Below are 23,025 nucleotides of genomic sequence, written 5' to 3'. Positions count from 1 at the left end.
TGAACAGAAATTAGTCAGGGATATGTTGTATGAGGAGTCGGAAGTCTTTGCTAGGCATGACTCTGACATTGACTGCATTCCAAATTTGCAGTTGAAAATTCACATTAAGGACGAAACACCTGTCCAGATGTCCTATAATGCAATTCCTAAACCCCTTTCACCTCCTTAGGTGAAAGAATATGTCCAAAATCTTCTTGACCGTGATTGGATTAGGAAATCCACCTCACCATATTCATCCCCTGTCGTCTTTGTCAGAAAGAAAGATCAGAGTTTACGACTGTATTGATTTTAGAAAACTGAACCAAAAAACTATTGCTGACCGCCACCCACTTCCACGTATCCAAGATCTGTTGGACAATCTGGGGGGTTACTCTTGGTTTTCACTACTTGACCAAGGCAGTGCATACCATCAAGGCTTTGTTGATGAGAGTTCAAGGCACATGACTGCATTCAGCACACCTTGGGGCTTGTATGAGTGGGTCCGCCTCCTATTTGGCCTTACGAATGCCCCAGCTGCTTTCCAAAGGTGCGTTGAAGGGGTTCTTTATGGTCTGAGGGATGAGTGCTGTTCTCCATATTTGGATGATGTGCTTTGTTTTTCCAGAACTTTCCAGGATCACATTGATGATTTGAGGCTTGTGCTTCGCCGCCTGCAAGAACATGGTGTCAAACTGCGACCAAAAAAATGTGAGATTTTTAAACGTCAGGTCAGGTATGTTGGCCGATTAGTGACTGGTGAAGGTGTTCAGATTGATCCACAAGATCTTGAGGCGGTGAACCAACTTAAAGACAGAAAACCAAAAAGTGTGGGAGAGGTTAGGGCCCTCCTAGGGTTCCTAGGCTATTACCGCAGTTTCATTCAGGACTTTTCCAGGGTAGCTAGACCACTTGTTTAAACTCATAGAAAACTCCAGAGAGTGTAATCAGAAACCAGATTCAGCTAATTCCAAAACTCAGTCGAAGTCTAAGAATACTGGACAGTTACCATCCAAAACCCCAGTAAAGTGGACAGCAACACACAGCAATGTAGTGTCCCAGCTTGTTGACATGCTAACAAGTCCACCCATATTACTGTACCCAAATTTTAATTTACCCTCTGTCCTCCACACTGATGCATCAAATGAAGGTCTGGGTGCAGTACTTTATCAACAACAGGAAAACAAGCTCTGTGTTATTGCATATGGCTCCAGGACACTCACACCTGCTGAGAAAAATTACCATCTTCATTCCGGCAAGCTAGAATTTCTTGCTTTGAAGTGGGCTGTGATAAATTTCGGGATTATCTGTACTATGCACCCACCTTCACTGTGTACACTGATAATAATCCCCTTACTTATGTCCTGAGCACAGCTAGATTAAATGCCACCGGACATCGCTGGGTTGGGGAGTTAGCTGACTTTCATTTCACCATAAAGTATAGACCTGGAAAAACTAATGCTGATGCTGACACCCTCTCATGTTACCCAGTCCCTCTAGAGCGGGGTCTCAAACTCAATTTCACCTAGGGCCACTTCAGCATATTAGCCACCTTCAACGGGCCACATTGACGGTGCAAATCAGGAGTGACCAGGTGCAGTCCTCTAGACTGCAACTTTTAGATGCATCCCTGCTAAAACACACCCCAGACAATAGGTTGACTTCCCTCATTAGCAGCAACTCAGTTCTGCAGAGCCTTATAATGAGTAAATGATCCAGGTGTGTTAGAGAAGGAACACATCTAAAGTTGCAGATGGTAGCTCTGGAAAACTAGACTTGGGCACACAATAACGCTTTGGAGCTTCTGGTTAGGAAGCACATTCAAAACCTTTGGTTGAAATGGTGCGTTAAATTCAAGTCTCCATTACAGACCAGAGAAAACTAAAGAGAATGCAACACTGTGTTAATCCATTTGAGGAGCTGGTAGTTGACCTTGAGGAAATAAATGACGATGCAAAAGTTAATTAGACTGTAACATGCGCAGTCCGCTGCTCAACCACTGCGGAAGCGGCTACGCCGCTGCGAAGAATTAAAAACCGCTGGAAGTATCTCATCTAGAAGTGCAGTTGTATCAAGCAGAAACAACCAAACAAGCTTCAGAAAGCACCAATGGGCTCAATAACAACCAGCAGCCCTTTTGAGCTCATTTCTATAGATTATTTGCACCTTGATCCAAGCAGAGGTGGTTATGAGTACATTCTGGTTCTGGTTGATCATTTTACTCGCTTTGCACAAGCCTATGCAACTAAGAACAAATCAGGCAAAACGGCAGCTGAGAAGATTTTTTATGACTTTATTCCCCGCTTTGGCTACCCTGAAAAGTTACATCATGACCAGGGAAAAGAGTTTGAGAACAACGTGTTCCACCGACTCCAACAACTAGCAGGAATAACCCATTCTCGAACAACTCCATATCATCCAGGGGAACCCAGTTGAGCGTCTAAACCGAACTCTTCTTCAAATGCTCCGCACCCTGCATGAGGAAAAAAAATATGAATGGAAAGACCACCTGCCCCACATAGTTCATGCATACAATTGTACTAAACACGAGTCCACAGATTACTCACCTTTCTTTATTCTGTATGGCAGAGATCCCCGTTTGCCAATTGATTTGCTTTTTGATTTGAAATCTAAAGAGAAGCAACATTCTAGACATGAGTATGCACAAAAATGGGCTTCACAGATGCAGGAGGCATATAAAATTGCCTCAGATAACAGTGCAAAATCCTCCGCAAAAGGGAAACAATATTATGATCGACATGTTAAAGGGGTTGCATTACAACAAGGAGATCGGGTTCTTGTGAGAAATCTATCTCAGAGAGGTGGTCCAGGGAAACTCCGTGCTTTTTGGGAGAAAAATATTCATCGAATTGTTGACAGGATCGGTGATGGGCCCATCTACTGTGTACAACCAGAAACTGGAAACAAAACATTCCGTGTTTTGCATCGGAATCTACTGCTACCTGTTAATGAATTGCCTTTTGAACAAGATAAACAGATTAAATCCTCAAACCAAACACGAAAACAGAATGAATGCCAGAATCATGACAGTCTGACAGTTGAGCAGGAATATGAAAATTCTGACGAGGAAGAACGATACAACTATGTCCTCAGAACTATTCCTGTTTATGAAAGGAGTAAAGTAATCCCTCATGTTTCTGAGCCAAATGTCCGCAGTAATCTCAGAGCAGTAGCTTCAGAGTTCCAGCCTGCAGGACATTTAACGCAGAATGCTGAAGTGCAACAGCAAAGTTCAACACAGTTGGTGGTTGTCCTGAATTAGTACCTCCAGTGGTACCACTAACTGAAAAACCATCAATGGAGAATGAGGTGGAAAATGGAGAGGATAGTTCCGAACCTGGCATGCACACACCAGAGGAGGAAGTGCTGCCAGTAAGGAGGTCAGCCAGAGCTGTAAAACCTAGAGAGGTCTTCACATATGACCACCTGGGTCAACCATCCTATCACCCATTGCAATCTGGAGTAAATCTGATGATTGCATGTCTTCCTTGCCCCATACTGTCTTACCCTGCTACCTCTGACTGTATGCCAATATGGACATTTTAGAGCAATGACACTTTGACAAATGACAGACATTTCAAGCAACAAACCTGACTTTTTATAGTTATATTTGTTAGTTCTATTCTAGATGTCTGGAGACATCTTTTAAAATGGGGGAGAGTGTAGTGTGTTGAGAAACAGTTAAAAAAAATAAAAGATGAATACACCCCTATTTTTTCAAACAGAATTGGTCTTGTCTTTTGTTTTCTTTTATTTGTTATTATTATTTTTATTGTTCATAGACGTATTTGTCATGTGCATGTGTCTTGCCAGTGGGGGCGCTCTCGTGCCGCTGTGGGTCTAACAGGGAGAACGAGTCTCCTGGCTCTGGGCATGCGCGGCTCAGAATAAACGAGCTCTTGCCAGAGATACACTGTCCTCTGTGATCAACAGGTAGTATAAACGGCAACTTTTTATGGGCCATTTGAGATGTTCTGTGGGTATATGGTGATAGGTCAATGTTGTGTTTGTATTTCGTAGTGTTTTGGTGTTTTTGTTTCTCTTGAGGATGTACTTATTTGTGGTGGGCTTGATCTTTTTTTTATAACCTCTGTAACGGTTATAACTGCCCGACGTTAATGCTTAGGAGAACCGTTATAACTGACGGACGTTGGTGTTTACTGTGTTAGGCGGAGTGTTTTTTTCAGTTTGGTTATGTTAATTTAGGATTAGATTTTCTTCATTTTTTGCTATGTTGTTTTATTTGTAAATTTTGTTTTATTTTATTTCTTTGTGGACACTCTGGATGTCGATTGAATTTGAATTGTATTGTAATTGTATTTTATTTATCTGTTTATTTGTTTTTTGTAATCAGAATAAACGAGCTCTTGCCAGAGATACACTGTTACGACTCGCTTCCTCTGTGATCCACAGATCTGGTTGCACAGGATTCATCTGCCTATGCACCACTTGATACTGGCACCAGATTCCCCTATGTCTAGGTCTTTCCCTAGGCATCAAGCTCTCCAAGCAGGAATGAACCATTTCATGCAGATCCAGGGGGGTTCAGGGCAAATATGGATGTGTAATTTTTGATCTGGGAGTGGGAACATTAATTTTTTACTGCAAAAACCAATCTTCTAAAATACAATATTACTAATTTCATAATTGACAGGGCCCCATTTTTTTTATTTTTTTATTTCTATGAACAAAACATAAATAAATTGTGGAAGGCCCCCTGTTGGTCAGGAATCCTAGAATTGTCATCAATCCCCCCCCCCCCCTATATGGTGTCCCTGTTCACAGATAACTTTAGAAACTAAATCCCTTTTAAGTTCAAAACCCTTCTATACATTATGGTGAAACATTCTGAATCAGAATGCAATAAATGCGTTAGCAAACATTGCTAATTCCTATGTTTGAATTAGCAAAATATTGTATAAAACACTGTTAATTTATTTTCTTCCAGTTGCCAGATTCAGTTGACTGATTGAAAGAACAGACCTCATTAATCAAGTAATTGAAAAAAATGTGATAAAGCAAAATATTGGTAAATACTGTCCTAATAGCAGGATTAATATTTTAATTTTTGTGTACCTCTAACAATCACTGTAGTTTAGAAAATTAACCTGTAACAATAATAGCTAAAATTTTAAGTTAACCTGGACAAAAAAAAACCATACAAAAATAAGAAATTATCAAAAATTTAATAATAAAGCAGCAGGCTCACAAATGGTTTTGTTAAATGTTAAGTTCAATTTTCTCACTGTTTTTACTAATAAAACCACTCCTGAAAGTTGCAGTTACTTTGTGATTTCTCAAAGGTTTTTCCAAGAGTCTCGCCAGGAATAAAAGGCAGTGCCAAGTAAACTTGCTGCAACCCACATCTACTGTTTTACACTCAACAGAAACAATGGGATAACAGCCATTCCAGCTTTGTGTACCATCACTGGAGATAAGGAATATCTTTTACAAAAGTTTGTCTTGCAGCATTCTTGAAACAGATGTGAATCACCATCATGTCTACTAGCGGTAGTAATAAGTTACAGTCCGTCGCTTTCAGTTCTGTGGCTCTCTGTTGATTCTTAGGAACTGATTGTGAACTGACGTGTCTTCCGCATCTGCGTACTGTAGATTCCAGTCATAGAAAAGAGAAAATGATTATACTGGAAGTACGTTAGCTGTTTACCAAAATAAAAGCACCAGTATTAATTTCCTAATTAAACGATCATGGGGATCTGTTACTTTTCTAATAGTGTTAAATTAATCTAATCTCTCAGAAATTAATTATTTCTGTCATAATGTCACATTCATCCTGTTTTATCTGTCATCACTCACCTTTCTTGAGTCTGTGAAAAATGCTTGCACCCTCTCCCTGTCATAAGCAACCAGAGTCAGGAAGACTCTCCGCTAAAAAATCTTCTTGCCTGACATTTTTTAGCAGTGTCACTCAAAATGTGTGTGCTGCTAAATGTGCTAAATGTCCTTACAGAAACTATCTGCCATCATCGGTGGCCACAGATTGATGGCCTAACAAGTTAGCATCGGTGGCCATCCTAACTAGCCTGAGCATAGTAACGGGGAGAAGCTATAGCATAACATAGAGCAAGGGGGAGGCTGTGAGCAGAGTGTACACTAGCTGATAGACAGCACTAGGACCATCCTCCGGTCTCTGGTTGGGTGTTTCTGACCTAAACCCTATTATTTTATTCCCTCCCCCATAACATTTAGACTTAAAATTCCTTGTTTTTGTGCACAAACTTGGTGAATAAAGCTGATTCTGATTCCAAACTGAACACAACTGTATTTTTCACCCAATTAGCGCCATAGTTAATGCCAATAACTGTTAAACATTATTGTGTAAAACAAGATTGACTGTACCTGATTTTGAATCAATTGATTGCTCCCGTTTTATATGTCAGTAACCTACATCTGTTGGTCTCATAATATGTTATAATATGTTGTGAGACAAGTATTGTTAATTGACGAATTATAAATAAACTATGGCCAAAGTCGTTATCATGCTTTTATTTTGAAAACGCTCAGTGGAAGTGGTTTCGGGAGCTGTGGCTTCCATTTCAACTCAGAAGTTGGAATGGAAGTTTTTCTCAATTCTTCCTATTGAAGTTATTTCATTTAAAAAGTCGGGCATTGTAATGAGTGGAGCTACAGTCCCGGCGGACATTTCAGGACACATGTTGGACCTTGATGAGGACGAAGACCTGGAGGTGTTCAGTAAGGTAAAATAAAGTTGGCCTTGAGTCAGCTTTGCTTTGCTGTGGCTTTCTGGTGTTGTGGACTGACCGACTGAGTGGTGTTCCGCTGACACCAGGAAGAGTTGAACAGAACCGAGTCTCCCGTCAGCTGCCTGTTGTACTAGGCTTCTAAGTTGTTCCTAACGCCAAACAGTCTTTTATTAAACTGCTGCTGTTTTAAAAGTACTTTATTTTTTAAAAGATTTTTTTTTGTCTGTTTAAAGAAATTTTGCTGACATTAATTTCTGTAGGTTTTGGAGTGTGAAGCTGACCTTATTTTCGCCTGGTATCACATCGATCGACGTCCTGGCCAACACCAGTTCTCACCTGACATTTTTTTTTATTTCCTGTGCTCTGACTGATTTTTTGATAGGAATGTTAATTTTGAATCCAACAGGAAAATGAAGGAATTTAAAACCTTATCCTCATTTATCCAGATGAGCAAAGCATAGGTCTCTGACCTGAAGACTTTATTAGGGCAACATGTAAACATATTCTGGCTTTAAGCTCAGTTTGGGCCTAACCCTCTTTGTAATGAAATGTATCTGACATTAAATATGAATATAAATATGACAAAAAATGCTCCACACTCTCTAGGGGCAGTATTATGTAAAAATCAACTTTTTTGAGCTTTACATCAAGTTATAATTTTATTCCCTCACCAAAAACCTACCAGGAATGTTTCCTTGATTCTGAGAAATCCTTTAATCTTCCATGGCAGTCACTACACCTTCAGACTTCCTGAAGGTGGAGATTTTAAACAGAGGAACAATTTCAAGGTGTTAAACTACTAAGTCAAATTTCTTTAAGTCATATTTGAGATACAGCATTTTTATAACAACTGAAGTCGTTATCATGCTTTTAGCACAATTAACTTCAGTTTACTATGTTAATTAAGTTAACATTTTATAGCAGTTGTTGGTGCCATTTTATAGCACTATGTGGTTGGAAAACACACAGTACTGCCCCTTTTAGTGTTAATATCAATGATGTTGTGAGTTCATTGTGTCTAATATATTTAATTAATTGGGGTAAACAACAGATTGATTTAATCATTGGTCCGAACCAATCATTGCAAAATTAGCCAAAAAACTGGTTCACCTATAGTAGTGGACCACTACACTAAAACATGCAAGGGAAACATTCTTTGTGGAAATCATGAGTAAAACCATTATTCAGTATCTATATGCTCTCACAAGCTCAGGTTATAACATTAAGTAAAATAAAATTAGCTACCATAACTAGGCAGATGATGCACAGCTCCACATTACGATGCCACCAGGTGACTCTGAACCCATAAAAGAACGGAACAGATGCTTGGAAGAGATAAATGTGTGGATGTGCCATAACTTTCTACAGCAGAACCGAAACAAAACTGAAGTTATTATCTCTGGACATAAAATAAGAACGATCTGGAGCAGTGTCTCAAACTTTTTCAGGCTGAGGACCTGAAAAAGGCCCATTTGTTAACCCATTTAACAAACACTCATAGACCATGTAACTTGACACAACATCTTAATATATACAACCTGAAATGAAAATATTAGTCTCTTAATACATTTATTGTCATTAGTAATTATTTTTGGAATATTTGGAGTTATTTTGTGAAATTGTGGTTTCTAATCATTCCAATCATGTCAAATACACAGAAATAAAAAAGAAGTTGTTCTTTATTGCAAAAGTTCTATACATTAATAATGTTTAGGCCTATTTGTAATTTAGAAGCACAGTTAAAGAAAAATAAACTTTTGAGTTGCTTTGGGAGAAACAAAAATCATATTCTTCACCATTAAATCTAAAAAAATATACACCCATCTATTGTAATGAATTTAATATTTTTTTTATTAAATAAAAATAACAATGGTTGTTGGGGTGTGATCACAGCATCATAAGCAAGCAAAGTATAAAAAACAAAGAACAGTTCTTCACTTACTGAGACTTGAGTCCTACCATCCTACCTGAGTGAATTTAAAGCTGCAGTATGTAACTTTTATAAAAATATTTTTTTCCACATATTTGTTAAAACTGTCATTATGTTGTGACAGTATGATATGAGAGGTAATCTGTGAAAAATGTATTTCCTCTGCCTTCTCCCAGTGCTCTCTAGAAACAACCAATCAGTGGCAGGAGAGTTTTAGTGCCGTCAGTCACAATCTCATGTGGCTCATCCTTCCTCCGCCTCTCTCTGTGCTATGCTGCAGCTAGCATAGCCTGTTGTGAATGCTCAGTCTAATTAGCATAGCTACCAGTTATGACAGATTAACGATATTCCTGTAATGATAAATTGTTTCTCCACCATTAGCACATTTAGCAGTGAGTGAATGAGGTTGATTGACAGTGCTAAGAGTGTCCTACTGGTTCTGATTGGTTGTTTTGGTCAGAACGATGCAGTACCTTAGCTAGCAATAGTAGTTCAGGAAGGAGATTGATTGTTTTCACAGATTATCTGTCTCATAATAAACTGTCACAACATGTTGACAGCTTTAACAAATATGGAGAAAACATACTGCAGCTTGAATACAATGCAACTACATAGCATTTTTTGAGAAGTCTGGATTGTTTCATGTATATTTTGCATGTTGCCTATGACTGTTGCTCGTGGAGAGACATTTAATTTTTTGTCAAGGGACCCAAGATTCCTGGCAGCGCCTCTGCCTACCATAGACTTGTTCAAAAGAATCAAATCACTCGTGATCGCTTGGCACAATACTCCCAGCAGGTGTAACTTGGTTTCCTCCGATTATATAAGTAATCCTGGAGTTGTTTTCTTTCAATCTCTATCTTCAGCTTTTCCTTTGAGTGTCTTGGTTTTAAGTCACTTAATCATTATTATTTTTAAACACAATCATTTGGTAAGCTAACTCTATGCATCATACTTTGAGCTCAAGCCATGGCAAATAAATGGTGGTTTACTTGCATGACCTTGCTGACCACTAGGCGGCGCTCGTGGCCTACCAGTGGTTCAGTGACCACAGTTTGAGAAACACTGATCTGGAGTCAACGCAGAGCTTCAGTTATTACAGCTAGAACCAGAGATCAGTCTGAAATCTGGGTGTGGTGATGAACTCTGACCTGAATCTTCAGAGCCACATAAAAACGGTTACAAAGTCGATCTTCTATCACCTGAAGAACATTTCCAGGATTAGAGGACTAATGTCTCAGCAGCATCTAGAGAAACTCATCCATGTGTTTATCTTTAGTCACATTTATTCTGCAACAGTGTCTTTACAGGTCTGTCGAAAAAAATCTGATCAGCTAATCCAGAACGTTGCTGCCGGAGTTCTCTCTAAAACCAGGAAGATGGAGCACATCATCCCTGTAGAATTGGCTCTATAGACATAATATAAGAATAGACGCCTCATGGACCACTCTTGCTGACGAGATTTAGGGCTGCCATCTTGGAAGGGTTGACTGCTCCACTCAGCGTTATATGTTTGGCAGGCACAATGACATATCGGTGCATTTAATCGATTATTACACGCTTTTTTGTTACTTAAAACCATATTCAAACATCTATCAAAGCTACATTTATAAACAATTGTATTTTTTAAGTATTTTTTTTATTGTATTGATACATAGTTCAGCATATTTAAATATGCTTAGTGGCTATAACAGTATAATAGGAATGGAATATTCTGATATTGATGTACGATGAGCATTTTATAAACCACACAGCCGATCATAATTTATTTAATACATTATTTAGTAATATCAATACATATTTATATAAATATACAAACACAAATAAATAATGATTAATACTGAATAATATATATTAGATATATATATCTATAGATATATATATCAGCCTAATTTATCTGTCGGCTGTTTTCCAGCCGAGGATTTCTAGCTTCAGAGAGATTCAGCAGCTGAGATTGAGTCCAAAATCCGATGCGAGATTCATCCGTGCTGCAGTGAATTTGTCTCTCTTTAAAGATATCTCCCTCTTCTTCCTCACATCGTCTTAATGAAACCTTCAAAACAAAACAGAAGATTTGGGATGCATCTTAATTTTGAAGTAATATAATTGTTGTAATATATGTTACACTGTCACATTTCTAATGTAGGCTCTTGTGTCAGATAATCTAAGTGAATGTTAGAAAATAATTAATTTTTTAGATTTAAGGAATCTCAGTTAGCCTTCATAGCGGGGCTGAACCCGTATTACACCAAGCACTGTAGCTAATATTAGCTGGTATCTCGCCGGTGGACATAAATACAGTAAAGTAATATTCTAATCACAAAATACACAATAATATGTCCATCTTACTTGTAAAATGTTGTCTGTGGAGCCCTCGCATCAATAGTCCATCAATCAGAACAACAATATCCCGTAGTGCTGGGGCATCTTCTGGAGTTTTGATTGAGCAAAGTAGGAGGGATGACCCTTCCAAGATGGCCGCCGTATTTCCTGCGACGGAGCAGCCAGTGCTGGGTCTATTCTTATATTATGTCTATGATTGGCTCACTGTAGCTCAGAGAATCCACCTTATTCCTAGCCCCCAGGGGGATTTATGGGCGCGACTTCCGCTGCTAACCGGAACCGCCATTTGTTTACATGTTAGCAACTCATAAACTGGTTTTCCACAGAGGTTTTAGGCTATAAAATATGTGGGAACACCAGCTATCACAGCTTAAATGTGACAATATTGTTTTACCACTACTTGCAGAAATGGCCGCAAATAACCCACACTAGAATATTTAGCTATTTCACTGACTCACTTGCTTCGGATGCAGATGCGGGTTTTCTTCCCTTGGCTTTCTATCCACACAATGAAATGCGCACACATAAAGCATTTTGGGTTCTCTGTTTAAGTTTAGAATTTTTAGCCATATTCTTTTTGTTTCCTTATCTGTTGGTAGGCGATGAAAACTACTGCCTTTGTTTTGGGCGCATGTTCAAAACACTCTTGCTGCAGCCACAAATTAAACTTGGTCTGATTATTAGAGTACAGCTACGAACAGCATAACAGTTACCCGAGCTTCACAAGGGCAGACACTTTCCAGTGGCAAGTTGCTCTCCATAACAGGTTAATGTGTGATTCGATTCGGATCTAGTTCAGTGGGGAGAGATTATCCGTATTACGATTATTTATAAATCTCCGCTGATTTGCAGCGACACTCAGCAACAGAGAACCTTGATATTCTGGTTGTGATGGACTAAATGAAGCCAGATATTTTATTTTGTCTTATAAAAAATGTTCCTGCCCCAAATATAATGATAAAGACACAACTCATGAACTTTATTTTTAAAATACAAACGAAAAATAAAATTCACATCACACCAAGCTAATGTTATGTAGTTCTGGTGTTTTATGTCATCAGTTCTTCAGAGAAACGAGCTGTTAGCAGCGCTGCTAAGTCACGGTCATTCCGTTACAAAGCTTAACGCTGTGTTCCTGTTGCTCCCCGTGATTAAACTCACAATTACGATCCTCTGTACTGAGCAGCTCTCTGATAGCAGACGGTGTGTCCGTGAACAGGTTTAACTAAATATTGTATTATAACTGAAAAGAGAGATTTAACTTCTATCATGAATATAGATTAGCAACAAACCCTACAAATTACAGTGAAATACTGCTACTTCCGGTGGGCGCCGGAAGTAAGACCCATAATCGTTTCCCCCGTAAGCCTCACAGGAATAAGGTGGATAGACTTTAAAATTGTCGTTAGTCGAGAGGTTCCCAAACTGTGGGGCACGCCCCCTAGGGGGGGGCGCCGTGTCATTGCAGGGGGGCGCGGGAAGCTGTCTGGATGAAAAAAAAAAACAAAAAAACATGAATGCAGTATGCGCTGGGTTTTTACCTTAGAATGGACAGCTCTCTGTTATTCCTCTGTCAATTTGATACAGTAGGGGCTTCTGCACTTCCCATATCTGTGTTCTCTGTCACTTTTATCAGCAGTTAAAACTGGTTAATCCGTTGTTAACATGTCGTAAACTGTTTTTCCGAGATACCTTTAAACGCAACATGAGTGCTACGACGCCCGTACTGTGCGGCAGTGAAGGAGACCTGCTCAGGCGCAGAGCTATAGCGGGTACTGGGGGGCAGCCGCCCCGGCCCGGGCCCGGATGGGTGCCTGGGTCTGCAGGTGCCAGGGAGGGAGGAATGGTTTCAAGTTGCTTAAATGTCTGATTATAGAAGGAGAAAGTGTGCCCTACCTGTTCAGAAAGGTTTATTTAATGTTAAAGTTACTGTCCCTCAATGGAATATATAGTAGTCAATCCCGGTGACTCTTTCACTCACGGTTTAGCCAATGTGCTTCCTTGGTAAAAATCAAACGAAAAACGCGCTCAACAGTTTTTTGCAGTGCAAGTGATACATGTGAGGGGCCCGGTCATTGGCCCCGCCCCCCGGCCCAATGCTGACTTGTTCCGCTAGTGGACCTGCTGCTGCTGTGCAGAGCTACGCAGGTATGTTAGGATTATGGCAGCAAACCAGCAAATAGCAAAGAACTTTTCACAGTTTTTCCCCCAAACTAACAGACTGTTGAGTAAAGCTGTTGGATGCAGATAAAGTTAGCTAAAAGATGACATGGTGGGGGGTGGGGGGAATCCACCCCCACCCCCTTCGCTCACACACATCGTTCACCCAGACAGCTAGCTAATATCAGTAAAGCACCTTCAGCTTATTAACAAGTAGCTTGTAGGCTACTGGTGTTGTTGTCTGTGTTCAGCTACGATTCATTTTTGCCCCCAAAAGAGTTGATTCCCCCCCTTGTTAGTCTGGAGCCGGGACTGAGTATAACAGGGAGTCTCCAAGAATCCACCCCCCACCCCCTTCTCTCACACACATCGTTCAACCAGACAGCTATTTGTAAGCCATAGGGGGGGCCCAGAAATAGTTTGGAAACCACTGGGGGGGCCTAGGAGAAAAAGTTTGGGAATCACTGTGTTAGTCTATAAATCACTTAACGGCTTAGCACCACAATACATTAAAGATCTCCTGTTGCATATCTTTAATTTCTTCCTCCTAAATGGATGGCTGCTCCCTTCTTCCCTCAGTCTGTAACCATAACAACTAGCTTTTTAAAAGCAGTGGTCCCCAAACTACGGCCCGCGGGCCGGATCCGGCCCGTCTCCACATTTGGTCCGGCCCCCTGAACAATACCAGAGAGCATTGAGATATTTTTTCTTTTTTCATTTACCGTATTTTCCGGACTATAAGCCATTTATATGTGGATTTTTATTCAACCACTAGGGGGCTCTTTAGCAGGAAGTGAATCATTGGTTACTTGCGCGCCAACACTGAGCCCACATGCAGCAAAATGAGTAAGAAACAGATCAGATGTCTTTGGAAAGTTTCTTTGCAAAGGGGAAAAGGCCCAGAGAGGAGACAGGAGGATGGATTTATCCCGGACCGGTAGGTGAGTCCCACATTATAAGCCGCGCTGCGTAACATGCGGCGATGAAGCTTCAAGCTGCTTTGCAACGTAGAGACCAAGCACGCTGTGCTCAAGCAACACAGCTCGGGTGTCATTGTCTCTCATCACTCCCAGATGGGACCGTCTCGTTGCAAAGAAACAAGCTCAGGGCTCCCGTTAGTCATTATCGTGAGTTAAAATTTTCAAGAAAGTAAAATGTTCGTTTTTGTGGTGCATCTTTATCTTATTTTGAAGGGATATGTAAACGTTACCATAGCGACCAGAGTCAGAGTGTTTGGGCAGTGGTCGAGAGGAGATGAGTAGAGCTTGTGAGTCTTAAGTCTGGTTTAGACGGCATGATTTAAGAATTGTCGACCGATTCTCCAAACTTCACAGAGCTGATAAAAGTACAATAGGTTCGTGTATCCAAGGCAGGAGCAACACGAACCGATTCCAGAGGATAATCCAGTAAAACCCCCAACATAGCAAACGGGAATTTAGAATAACCAAACACGGATGATGAAGTAGAAGCAATAGTGATAGTTTGTGGAGTCATTTTAAGAGATAAAACACGTAACAAAAAGAAAAGGCGGTGGATAAAAGACGACGGTAGCAGCCGCTCTATTTGCTGCACTATGATTTGGCAGTGACTGTTTTTTCATAGTTAACATTTTTAACTTAATAAACATAATAATGACCTTTACATATAATAAACATTTCCACATATCATCTCCGATATCCACCTGACTCTCAGTTGCGCGATATGTCAGCTGTTTGGGATTCCCCTCTGTTCTTACATCACCACGCTTTCTGATTGGCTACCTGTCACATTCAACAAACAGGTCGTATTCTCGTTCCAAGTCAGGACTTGGAAAAAGTCAGGAAAAACTGACTTTTCCAGTTTTTTTCAGATAAAAGGGCAGTGACTGCCCTTTTATCGCAGTCACTGCGATAAAAGGGCCAAGACAACCCAAATAGGGCATATTCAGGATTTAGTGGGAACACCAACATGCAGAAGCCTTATCTGACTGTTCATCCCCCCCTATTCTAACCCCCCCCACCCACAGGCCGCAACAAAATTTCCAAGTAATAAAAAGTTTGGGGACCACTGATTTAGCACATACTAGTATAGTAGCAGACACGAAGGATCAGCACTTTTACTGTTACAGTTACCGTTCAGAAACTACCGTAATCAGTTCAGTTAAATCTAAACTTGGCAACTTTTTCTTTTTCAACCATAATAAATGTGATATTCAATTGACTTGTTATTACTCAAATTTTGGGTGTCTGCCCTCCTCTGCTGCTGCATCGTTGTGGAAAACCTGGAGCAGCAGAGATATTTGCGGCTTATATGTGCATGTTTACTAGTTTTAAAAAAATCAAAATAAACGTTTGGGTTGTGGTTTATAGGTCAGTGCCGCTCATAGTTCAGAAAATACGGACTATAATCCTTACTGGATTTTTTTGTGAAGAACCCAGAGAATGTTATTTGATTGTGCTTTCTGGAAAACAATATAATTTTACATTTAGGCACTCCTGCAAACGTCACACTTTTTCTGTTACAAAATGACTTTGGCCCCTCACCAGAGAAAGAAAAAGTTATGTGGCCCTCACAGGAAAAAGTTTGGGGACCCCTGTTTAAAAGGATCTCATGGTCAGAGTAAAATTCAGGAATTGTCTTGAATTAACTTAATGTTGTCAGTTAAATAAAGGCTCAGAGTGAGACCTCTGTCTGCTGCAGATGTCTGAGTTTTCCTGCTGACCTCAGCAGGTTCTGAGCAGACCTACAGGCAGCACACCATGGTTCACTGATATATACATAAACAGAGTGATTTGAATGAGAGGACCTGTGTGGAACCTGTAAACACTTCAGATTCTAACGTGTTGCTGCTGCGCCGCTGCACTGCTGCTGTCAGCTCAGTTAACAGGAAACAGTGCAATGTTGTGAGGACTGGACAAATTGAGGGTCATTTTGTCATCTCTTATTCTTTTCTCCTTCAGAAGGTGTGTATTGTTCCACCTACTAATCATGGTTAAACATTCAGGTTGCTTTAAACATTTGTCTGGATCAGCCCTCCCTTATGAAAGCATTGCCTAAGCTAACAGCAGCCACACTGTCTGTTGATCCAGAATACGTCCCTGGCTGATGGCAACCCCATGCCCAACTCTCCTGACTCCATGGTGAACCAGTTCCGACTGGATGAAGAGAATGAAGAGGAGCAGCAAGGTGCCATTAATAAAGACATCTTTGTTACCGTTGACAACCCAGAGAGCCACATTTCTGCTATTGAGACCTTCATTACGTACAGAGTTGTAACCAGGGTGAGTTGCTAATGTTACTTTTGTCCAGACACAAAGTAACATATTGATTGTTCTATAGTCACTGGTGAACAGGTTCAGATTAAATGTAAATATTTAATCTGAATCCATTTAAATGTTCAAATGAAATGTTTCTTTAAGTGAGAAACTTAAATGTTCAGCCTCTGTCTCGGTCCCTTAATCCTGGGACATTAATCCTCTAATGGCCTTCCTTCTTTTCTTTCTGTCTTCTCTTTTGGGACAAATTAAGTATTGTTGAATTGAACTGAATCCAGTTTTCCTTCCTTCCTTTTCTGCCATCTGTCCGTCCGTCCATCTATCCATCCAGTATTTTAGGTTTGGCAACATGCAGTGACAAAATTCAGTGTTAGCAGAGCTTTAATTACCAGCAAAATCACTGATTAAATAATCTGACGTGATATTTTCTGCTGGCATATGGATTCAGAGGAGGACGTTCAAACCAAGGCCTCTTCAGATTACTTGCAAGCCTGACTGCTGCTGGAGATCATTCCTCTTCACATCATCACCATTCAAGTGATGTATCTGTGAAGATACTAGGACAGTGGTTCTTAACCTTTTTTGAGGTACCGAACCCACCAGTTTCATATGCACATTCACTGAACCCTTCTGTAGTGATAAATAAAATATGATTTTTTTCCCCCAAATTCAAGACATTAGTTGGGTCACCCCAAGATCACTAAGTCTTCTTAAAAGGTAGAGTCTCTGAGAACAGTTCTTCAAAATATAGTCAGTGTTTTCAGTAAAGTCGAGCTGACAGGAACGACCCAAGGTATTTAAAATTTGCCACAGTTTCAACAGGTTGGCCATCGAGAGAAAGTCTTGTTTATGACTTTCTCTCGATGTCATGAACATCGAGAGATGTTTATGACATCTCTCAATGTAAAGTAAATCTTTACTTTGATTTAGTAATGTAATTATATTAGTTGTGTTACCACCCCCACGGCACTAGAGGCAGTACCAATCCCGAAAAGATGCGACTAAAGAGCAGATTTAGAAGTACACCGAAAGCTACAGAATTTGGTAAAAACGGTGAGTTTTGCTGACGTAATTAAAGACACAAGTTCAAATCCACGCTGAGAGTGGAGCTCCTTCAATCAGTGTTCCTCCGCAGCTCTGATTGGCTCAGCAATGTAACGTGATCCTCTGCAGCAAGTGTTGGCATTGCGGGGTGTCATCACGACTTTACACAGTGTGTCTTTACCTCCGCCGAACCCCTGAGACCGACTCATCGAACCCCTGGGGTTCAGTCGAACCCAGGTTAAGAACCACTGTACTAGGATAACATCAGTTAGGACAACATTAAATTTCTCTTTTTGGGATAAATTAAGTATTGTTGAATTGAAATAAATCTAGTTTTTTTTCTGACTAAGACTAAAATTGATTTCCACAAACATTTGCAGTGTAACAAAGCAGATTTCAGTCAGAAATATGAACAATTACCAGCAGAATGGTGATGACTTTTTCCTATATGTTTTGAATCAAAATGAACACATTAAAGTCCCAGTTTGAGGTGGAGCTTCACGATGGTCCCTCTGGAAAATGAGATCTGGATCTCAACGGGGTTTACCTGGTTAAATAAAGGAAATAAAAGAAAAAATGATGGAAGTTGTCATCTGGATCTTTTCTCCAGACCACCTGCAGCGAGTTCGACTCCAGCGAGTATGAAGTACGGCGACGCTACCAGGACTTCCTGTGGCTCAAAAGCAGATTGGAGGAGAACTACCCAACTCTGATCATCCATGTATGTATCACAGCATCAACTTTTCAGCCTCACCGATAAGAGATAGGAAATGCTGAGGTTTCTGTTAAGTTCTCTGAGCCAGATCCGTTACCTTCTTTTGTTGTTGTTCTTTCTTTCTAATTTCATAATGGCTTCTTTCCTCACCGTAAATCTGTGCATATTTAAATGATTTAGATCTGAAGTGACAGCTTACGTCTTATTGAATGGATATCTGAGAATATGCATGTGTCATGGATGCAGCAGGTTCCTCCTGAGTGTTTGATCTCAACACTGTGGGGCTTCCTGAGCATGTTAGTCAGAAGATGCTCTGTGTCATGGCAACAATACTCTTGACCCTCAGGAGAAACCAGTGAGCAGTTGGACTGAGTCCAAGAGGTAATTTTCAATAGATACACATACGGGTGATGGAAAGCAATAAGGTGTGTATTGCAGATAACTTGGTGTAAGGGTTTAGAAAGACAAACCAGAATAAAATGGGAAAATGTATAGGTAAATATTAGTAACTGTTACTTCTGACTGCTACTTTGATTTTGATTTTTTTAATGACAGTAGGACTCTAAAGTTTCAAGTGTTTAGGGGTAGGAGTTTATAAGTTCTCACTTCTTCCTACCCCATTTTGAGCATGATATGTTAACTGAAACAAAAAAATCTGTATTTTCTCTTCTTTCTTATGCACTTCTTGTTACTGTGCACTATTTTATTTTATATTTGTATCATGTTCGAATAAAATTTCATTTCAAAATTTCACAGTTTGTAGTGTTAGCAAATGGAACTCAGTTTGAATATCAACATGTTTTGTCCCTCACAACAGAAAGTGAAACATATAAGCAGTGTCCGAATTCAGGGTCTGCATCCTTCGAAGGACTGGTCTATGTAGGACGGGTCCTTCGAAAGCTGGGAATAAACTAAGACCGGAAGAAAAATATCTGTGGATTCTGACAGGTGTAGCCTTCACCAACTGTCCCCGCCCCCACCTCAGGGTAGCTCATGTTGCCAAACAACCGTGACAGCTTGAAGCAGAGAGCAGAGAAGAAGAAAAAACAACGGAGCCGAAGTTTGTTTTTCAGTCTTGTATTACTGATTTCTATATTATTCTTCACCTTTTATAGTAAAGGGTGTTCCATAGTAAAAAGGAAATCTCTTAGTTTGATTCTAAAATGTTCAAATGTGTACTGTACTGTTCTACAAGGAATACAAATTATTCATTTACAAATATAATACTCTCCACATCGCAGATAGGACATTACGGTTAAATAAACCTATTATGTTTGAAGGCTTAACTTCAATTAACCAATCAAACTGATGTGCTCTGCTTTACTAAAAATAAAATACTGTATAAACCAAACATTTTTAAACCAGACCTGTCTGAATAATATCGGTGTTTAACTCCCACTCATTGGGGAAAGCTAGCGGGAGTTTTTATAACAATGTGCCAGGAGTTGGGCGTTTTCTCTCGGTATACCGAACCTGGAGCGCCCGGCCAGCTGACAGCTGAAGGGGAGCTGGCTGTTAACGCAGCGGTAGCAGACGGGTCCGAAAATGTCAGAGCAATATTGCAATTAGGTGATGTATTGATGAACCGAGCAGATATTTGAGATTTACACACTTAAATTCTTGCCTAAAAACGTTGTACCAAATCACGTTGTGTCATTTAAAGTGTATTATAGCTAAATCATTTGTCGCTATTCACCGCCAATGACGCTCTGCCTGAACGCCCAGTTGGAACCGTGGGTGTTGGGATAAGTGAATGGGATGTCGTGGGCCGTGAAGGATACACCGGACCCATCCTTCAAATCTGGGGAAAAGAAGGACGCATTTGAAGGATGCATTTGAAAGAGTCTTTGAATTCAGACAGGCCTTGTCGCCACGCTATGACGTAATCGGCCTACAAATCCGTCCTTCGAAGGATGCAGACCCTGAATTCGGACACAGCTATAGATTAATTACATGTGGAGTTCAATATTTCAAGCATTTATGCTTTGTAAATTTGATGAGTTTTGCTGAGAAAGAATGAAAGTCTTTACATTCAGCAACCGATTCTGAGCTCGTTACAGGCTCTTGACACTGCTGTAGGAGAACTGGGTCAGTCACATCCTCCTAGTCAGAGCAGCCAGGTCAGTGTTTGGCAGATGTCACAGATATCTACTGGTTGAAGCTCTTTAGGCAGGCCATTTATCTTGGCAGTGAAGGCCAACACAGAGCCAAGTAAGCACTGCACTGAGAGCCAGCCCCACGTGTCAGACATGACAGAAAACACGGTGATCGCCTGAGAGCTTTGTACTACGCTACATGAGCTTCTGCCCCCAAATGCTTCATCCTCATCACATTGGTTTCTTGGGAGAAATTTAAGTTTCTATGTTGGCATGTTTGCAGCCTCTCCCAGAGAAGTTTGTGATGAAGAGCATGGTGGAGCGCTTCAATGACGACTTCATAGAGACCAGGAGGAAAGCACTACACCGCTTCCTCAACCGGATCGCCGACCACCCCATCCTGTCCTGCAGCCACCACTTCAAAGTCTTCCTCACTGAAGAGGTTTCTCTCATAGACATACACGCACAGTGGGAGGGGTGGAGAATAATTTATTCATTCATATAACAGCCAGGGAGCCACACAGCTAAAGAGCTTCAAAAAAAACGACTCAAGTGCAAAGAAAGAATAAAAGTTAGAAATCTGAAATGAAATGTCACATAATTATGAAAAGCTTTTCAAAAATGAAAAGGTCCTGAGCTTTGATTTAAAGGTCCAGGACCGTGGCCTGGTGTAGATCCAGTGGAAGTTGGATCTACACCAGGCAGATCTTGGGTAGACTGCTGTGATCTACCCAAAGTCTTAGTTCTTGGAACATTTAGAAAAACATGACGCAGTGATGTCAGGCATACCAGCTGGGGCGAAACCATTAGGGGCTTTAAAAATGAAGAAGAAACGTTTCAAAGCTATTCTAAAACGACCAGACAGCCAGCAGAGAGACTGAGGATAAAACCACATTTTGGACCAACTGAAGCCTGTTGAGGGACAGCATCATAGTCTACAGCTGATAACAGCATCTTCTCAAGATCAATAGCTTCAAAACTCTGACAATGATTTTAAACGATCTAGGTGATTAAATCAGTGGTTCCCAAACTTTTTCCTCCTGGGCCCCCCCAGTGGTTTCCAAACTATTTCTGGGCCCCCCCTATGGCTTACAAATAGCTGTCTGGTTGAACGATGTGTGTGAGCGAAGAGGGTGGGGTGTGGATTCTTGGAGACTCCCTGTTATACTCAGCTCTGGCTCCAGACGAACAAGGGGGGGGGGATCAACTTTTTTGGGGGCAAAATGAATCGTAGCTGAACGTAGACAACAACACCAGTAGCCTAAGCTACTTGTTAACAAGCTTAAGGTGCTGTATTGATATTAGCTAGCTAGTCATCTTTTAGCTAACTTTACCTGCATCCAACAGCTTTACTCAACAGTCTGTTAGTTTGGGGGAAAAACTGTGAAAAGTTCTTTGTGTTTTGCTAATAAATAATTAAATTGTGGAGGGCCCCCTGCTGGTCAGGGCCCCTAAAATTGTCATCACTTTTCCCCCCTATACCGCGCCCCTGTCAATACAGCACCTTAAGCTTGCTAACAAGTAGCCTGTAGGCTACTGGTGTTGTTTTCTATGTTGAGCTATGATTCATTTTGCCCTCCAAAAAGTCAATGCCCCCCTCCCCCCCCCACCGCTAACAAACATCATTCAACCTAAAAGCTTTTTGTAATCCATAGGGGGGGCCCAGAAAATGTTTGGAAACCACTGAGGAGGCCCAGGAGAAAAAGTTTGGGAACCACTGCATTAAAGTATTTTAGAAATCTGAGTTGTTTTTTTAAGTACTTCAGGTTCCTTCATTTTCTGGAAAGGGGATGGAATTAGTTTCTTGATCTGAATAAGCTCGGAGGAGAAGTGTATAGAAACTCTTTATGATTCTGTCTCTTTAAAAGTCTTGATGTGTGTGTGTTGCAGGAGCTGGCTCCTCACAGGAAACTTGGTCCAGGTTTTCTGAGCAGGATGAGCGAGACCATGAGGGCCATGGCCAACTCTGTGCGAGGCCTCAGGAGCAAGCTGGAGGAGTTTGCCGTCATGCAGGCGTATGTGGACGACTTCAGCAACAAGATGTGCTCTGTGGACAAAGTCACCAACAGGATCATCAAGGAACATAGAGGTACAGTTTCAGCTTTAAAGCAGATGTCATGGAAAATATTTCTCTTCCTGTGCCTCCATGAATGTCCTTTTTCTGTTTTTCTTCATCCTGCTTTAATCCTGATTTATTGTTCACTAAAAGCATTACCTATGTGAGAGATGGCCAAAAGTCATGTTTACTTCAGTTTTATAAACGTCATTTAGCAAGTTATGGTAAGTTTGATCCAGTATTAATGTTACGTGTATCCAGAAAGTGAACGAGACAAGTTTGATAAATCAATTTGTCATATCCAATAAGTGAGAATAGTATTAAAAGTTCATCTTTTGTCTCTGAGACAAACGCATTACATTAGATTATTGCCACACAGACCAAAACTTTCTTTTCTGTTAATTATGATTTTCTGGCTACAGTTAATGAATTTAAGACTTTTAACTTCTTAACCGTTTTGTCCCATCGATGGGACAAATCTAGTTTGTCTGAATCTCTGCCTTCTTCTCCTCTTTAAACTCTGCCGGTGTCCATTATGACGCTTTTATGTGGTAGCCTAGAGCCCCCCCTTTTGATTGACACCGCATTCGACCAGTAATGTTATGAAATGGCTTTTCCCAAGCCAATAATTTCCAGAGAGCGACTTGAGCTCATTTTGACATGCCTGTATTCTTTCTGGAATATTTCTGACTGGTCAACTCGGAG

General features: G+C 40.5%; 1 protein-coding gene and 1 long non-coding RNA gene across 5 annotated transcripts in view; one reads left to right on the top strand and one right to left on the bottom strand.

Moving 5' to 3' along the window:
* Positions 1-6,515: 6,515 nt before the first annotated feature.
* snx7 (sorting nexin 7) overlaps positions 6,516-23,025 on the top strand; it is a 48,152-nt gene continuing 31,642 nt past the window's right edge. The window contains exons 1-5 of one of the 4 annotated variants that reach the window (XM_007541125.2): positions 6,516-6,716; positions 16,224-16,415; positions 18,064-18,174; positions 20,548-20,706; positions 22,155-22,353. In XM_007541125.2, coding sequence (XP_007541187.1) covers positions 6,633-6,716; positions 16,224-16,415; positions 18,064-18,174; positions 20,548-20,706; positions 22,155-22,353 — 745 coding nt within the window. In that variant the 5' untranslated portion in view covers positions 6,516-6,632. The remainder of the gene's footprint in view (positions 6,717-16,223; positions 16,416-18,063; positions 18,175-20,547; positions 20,707-22,154; positions 22,354-23,025) is intronic. The other 3 variants (XM_007541124.2, XM_007541126.2, XM_007541127.2) reach the window with 3 other exon arrangements.
* Positions 16,777-17,950, bottom strand: LOC107834344 (uncharacterized). Its single transcript, XR_001660134.1, has 2 exons — positions 17,874-17,950; positions 16,777-16,955 (listed from the first exon to the last, which is right to left on the bottom strand). It is a non-coding gene; the product is annotated as an uncharacterized LOC107834344 (long non-coding RNA).

This window comes from Poecilia formosa, unplaced genomic scaffold (genome assembly GCF_000485575.1).
Source record: "Poecilia formosa unplaced genomic scaffold, Poecilia_formosa-5.1.2 Scaffold590, whole genome shotgun sequence".
NCBI classification, from domain to species: Eukaryota; Metazoa; Chordata; class Actinopteri; order Cyprinodontiformes; family Poeciliidae; genus Poecilia; species Poecilia formosa.
The sequence above is the reverse complement of the archived record's forward strand: the minus strand, read 5'-3'. Positions and strand labels throughout refer to the sequence as shown.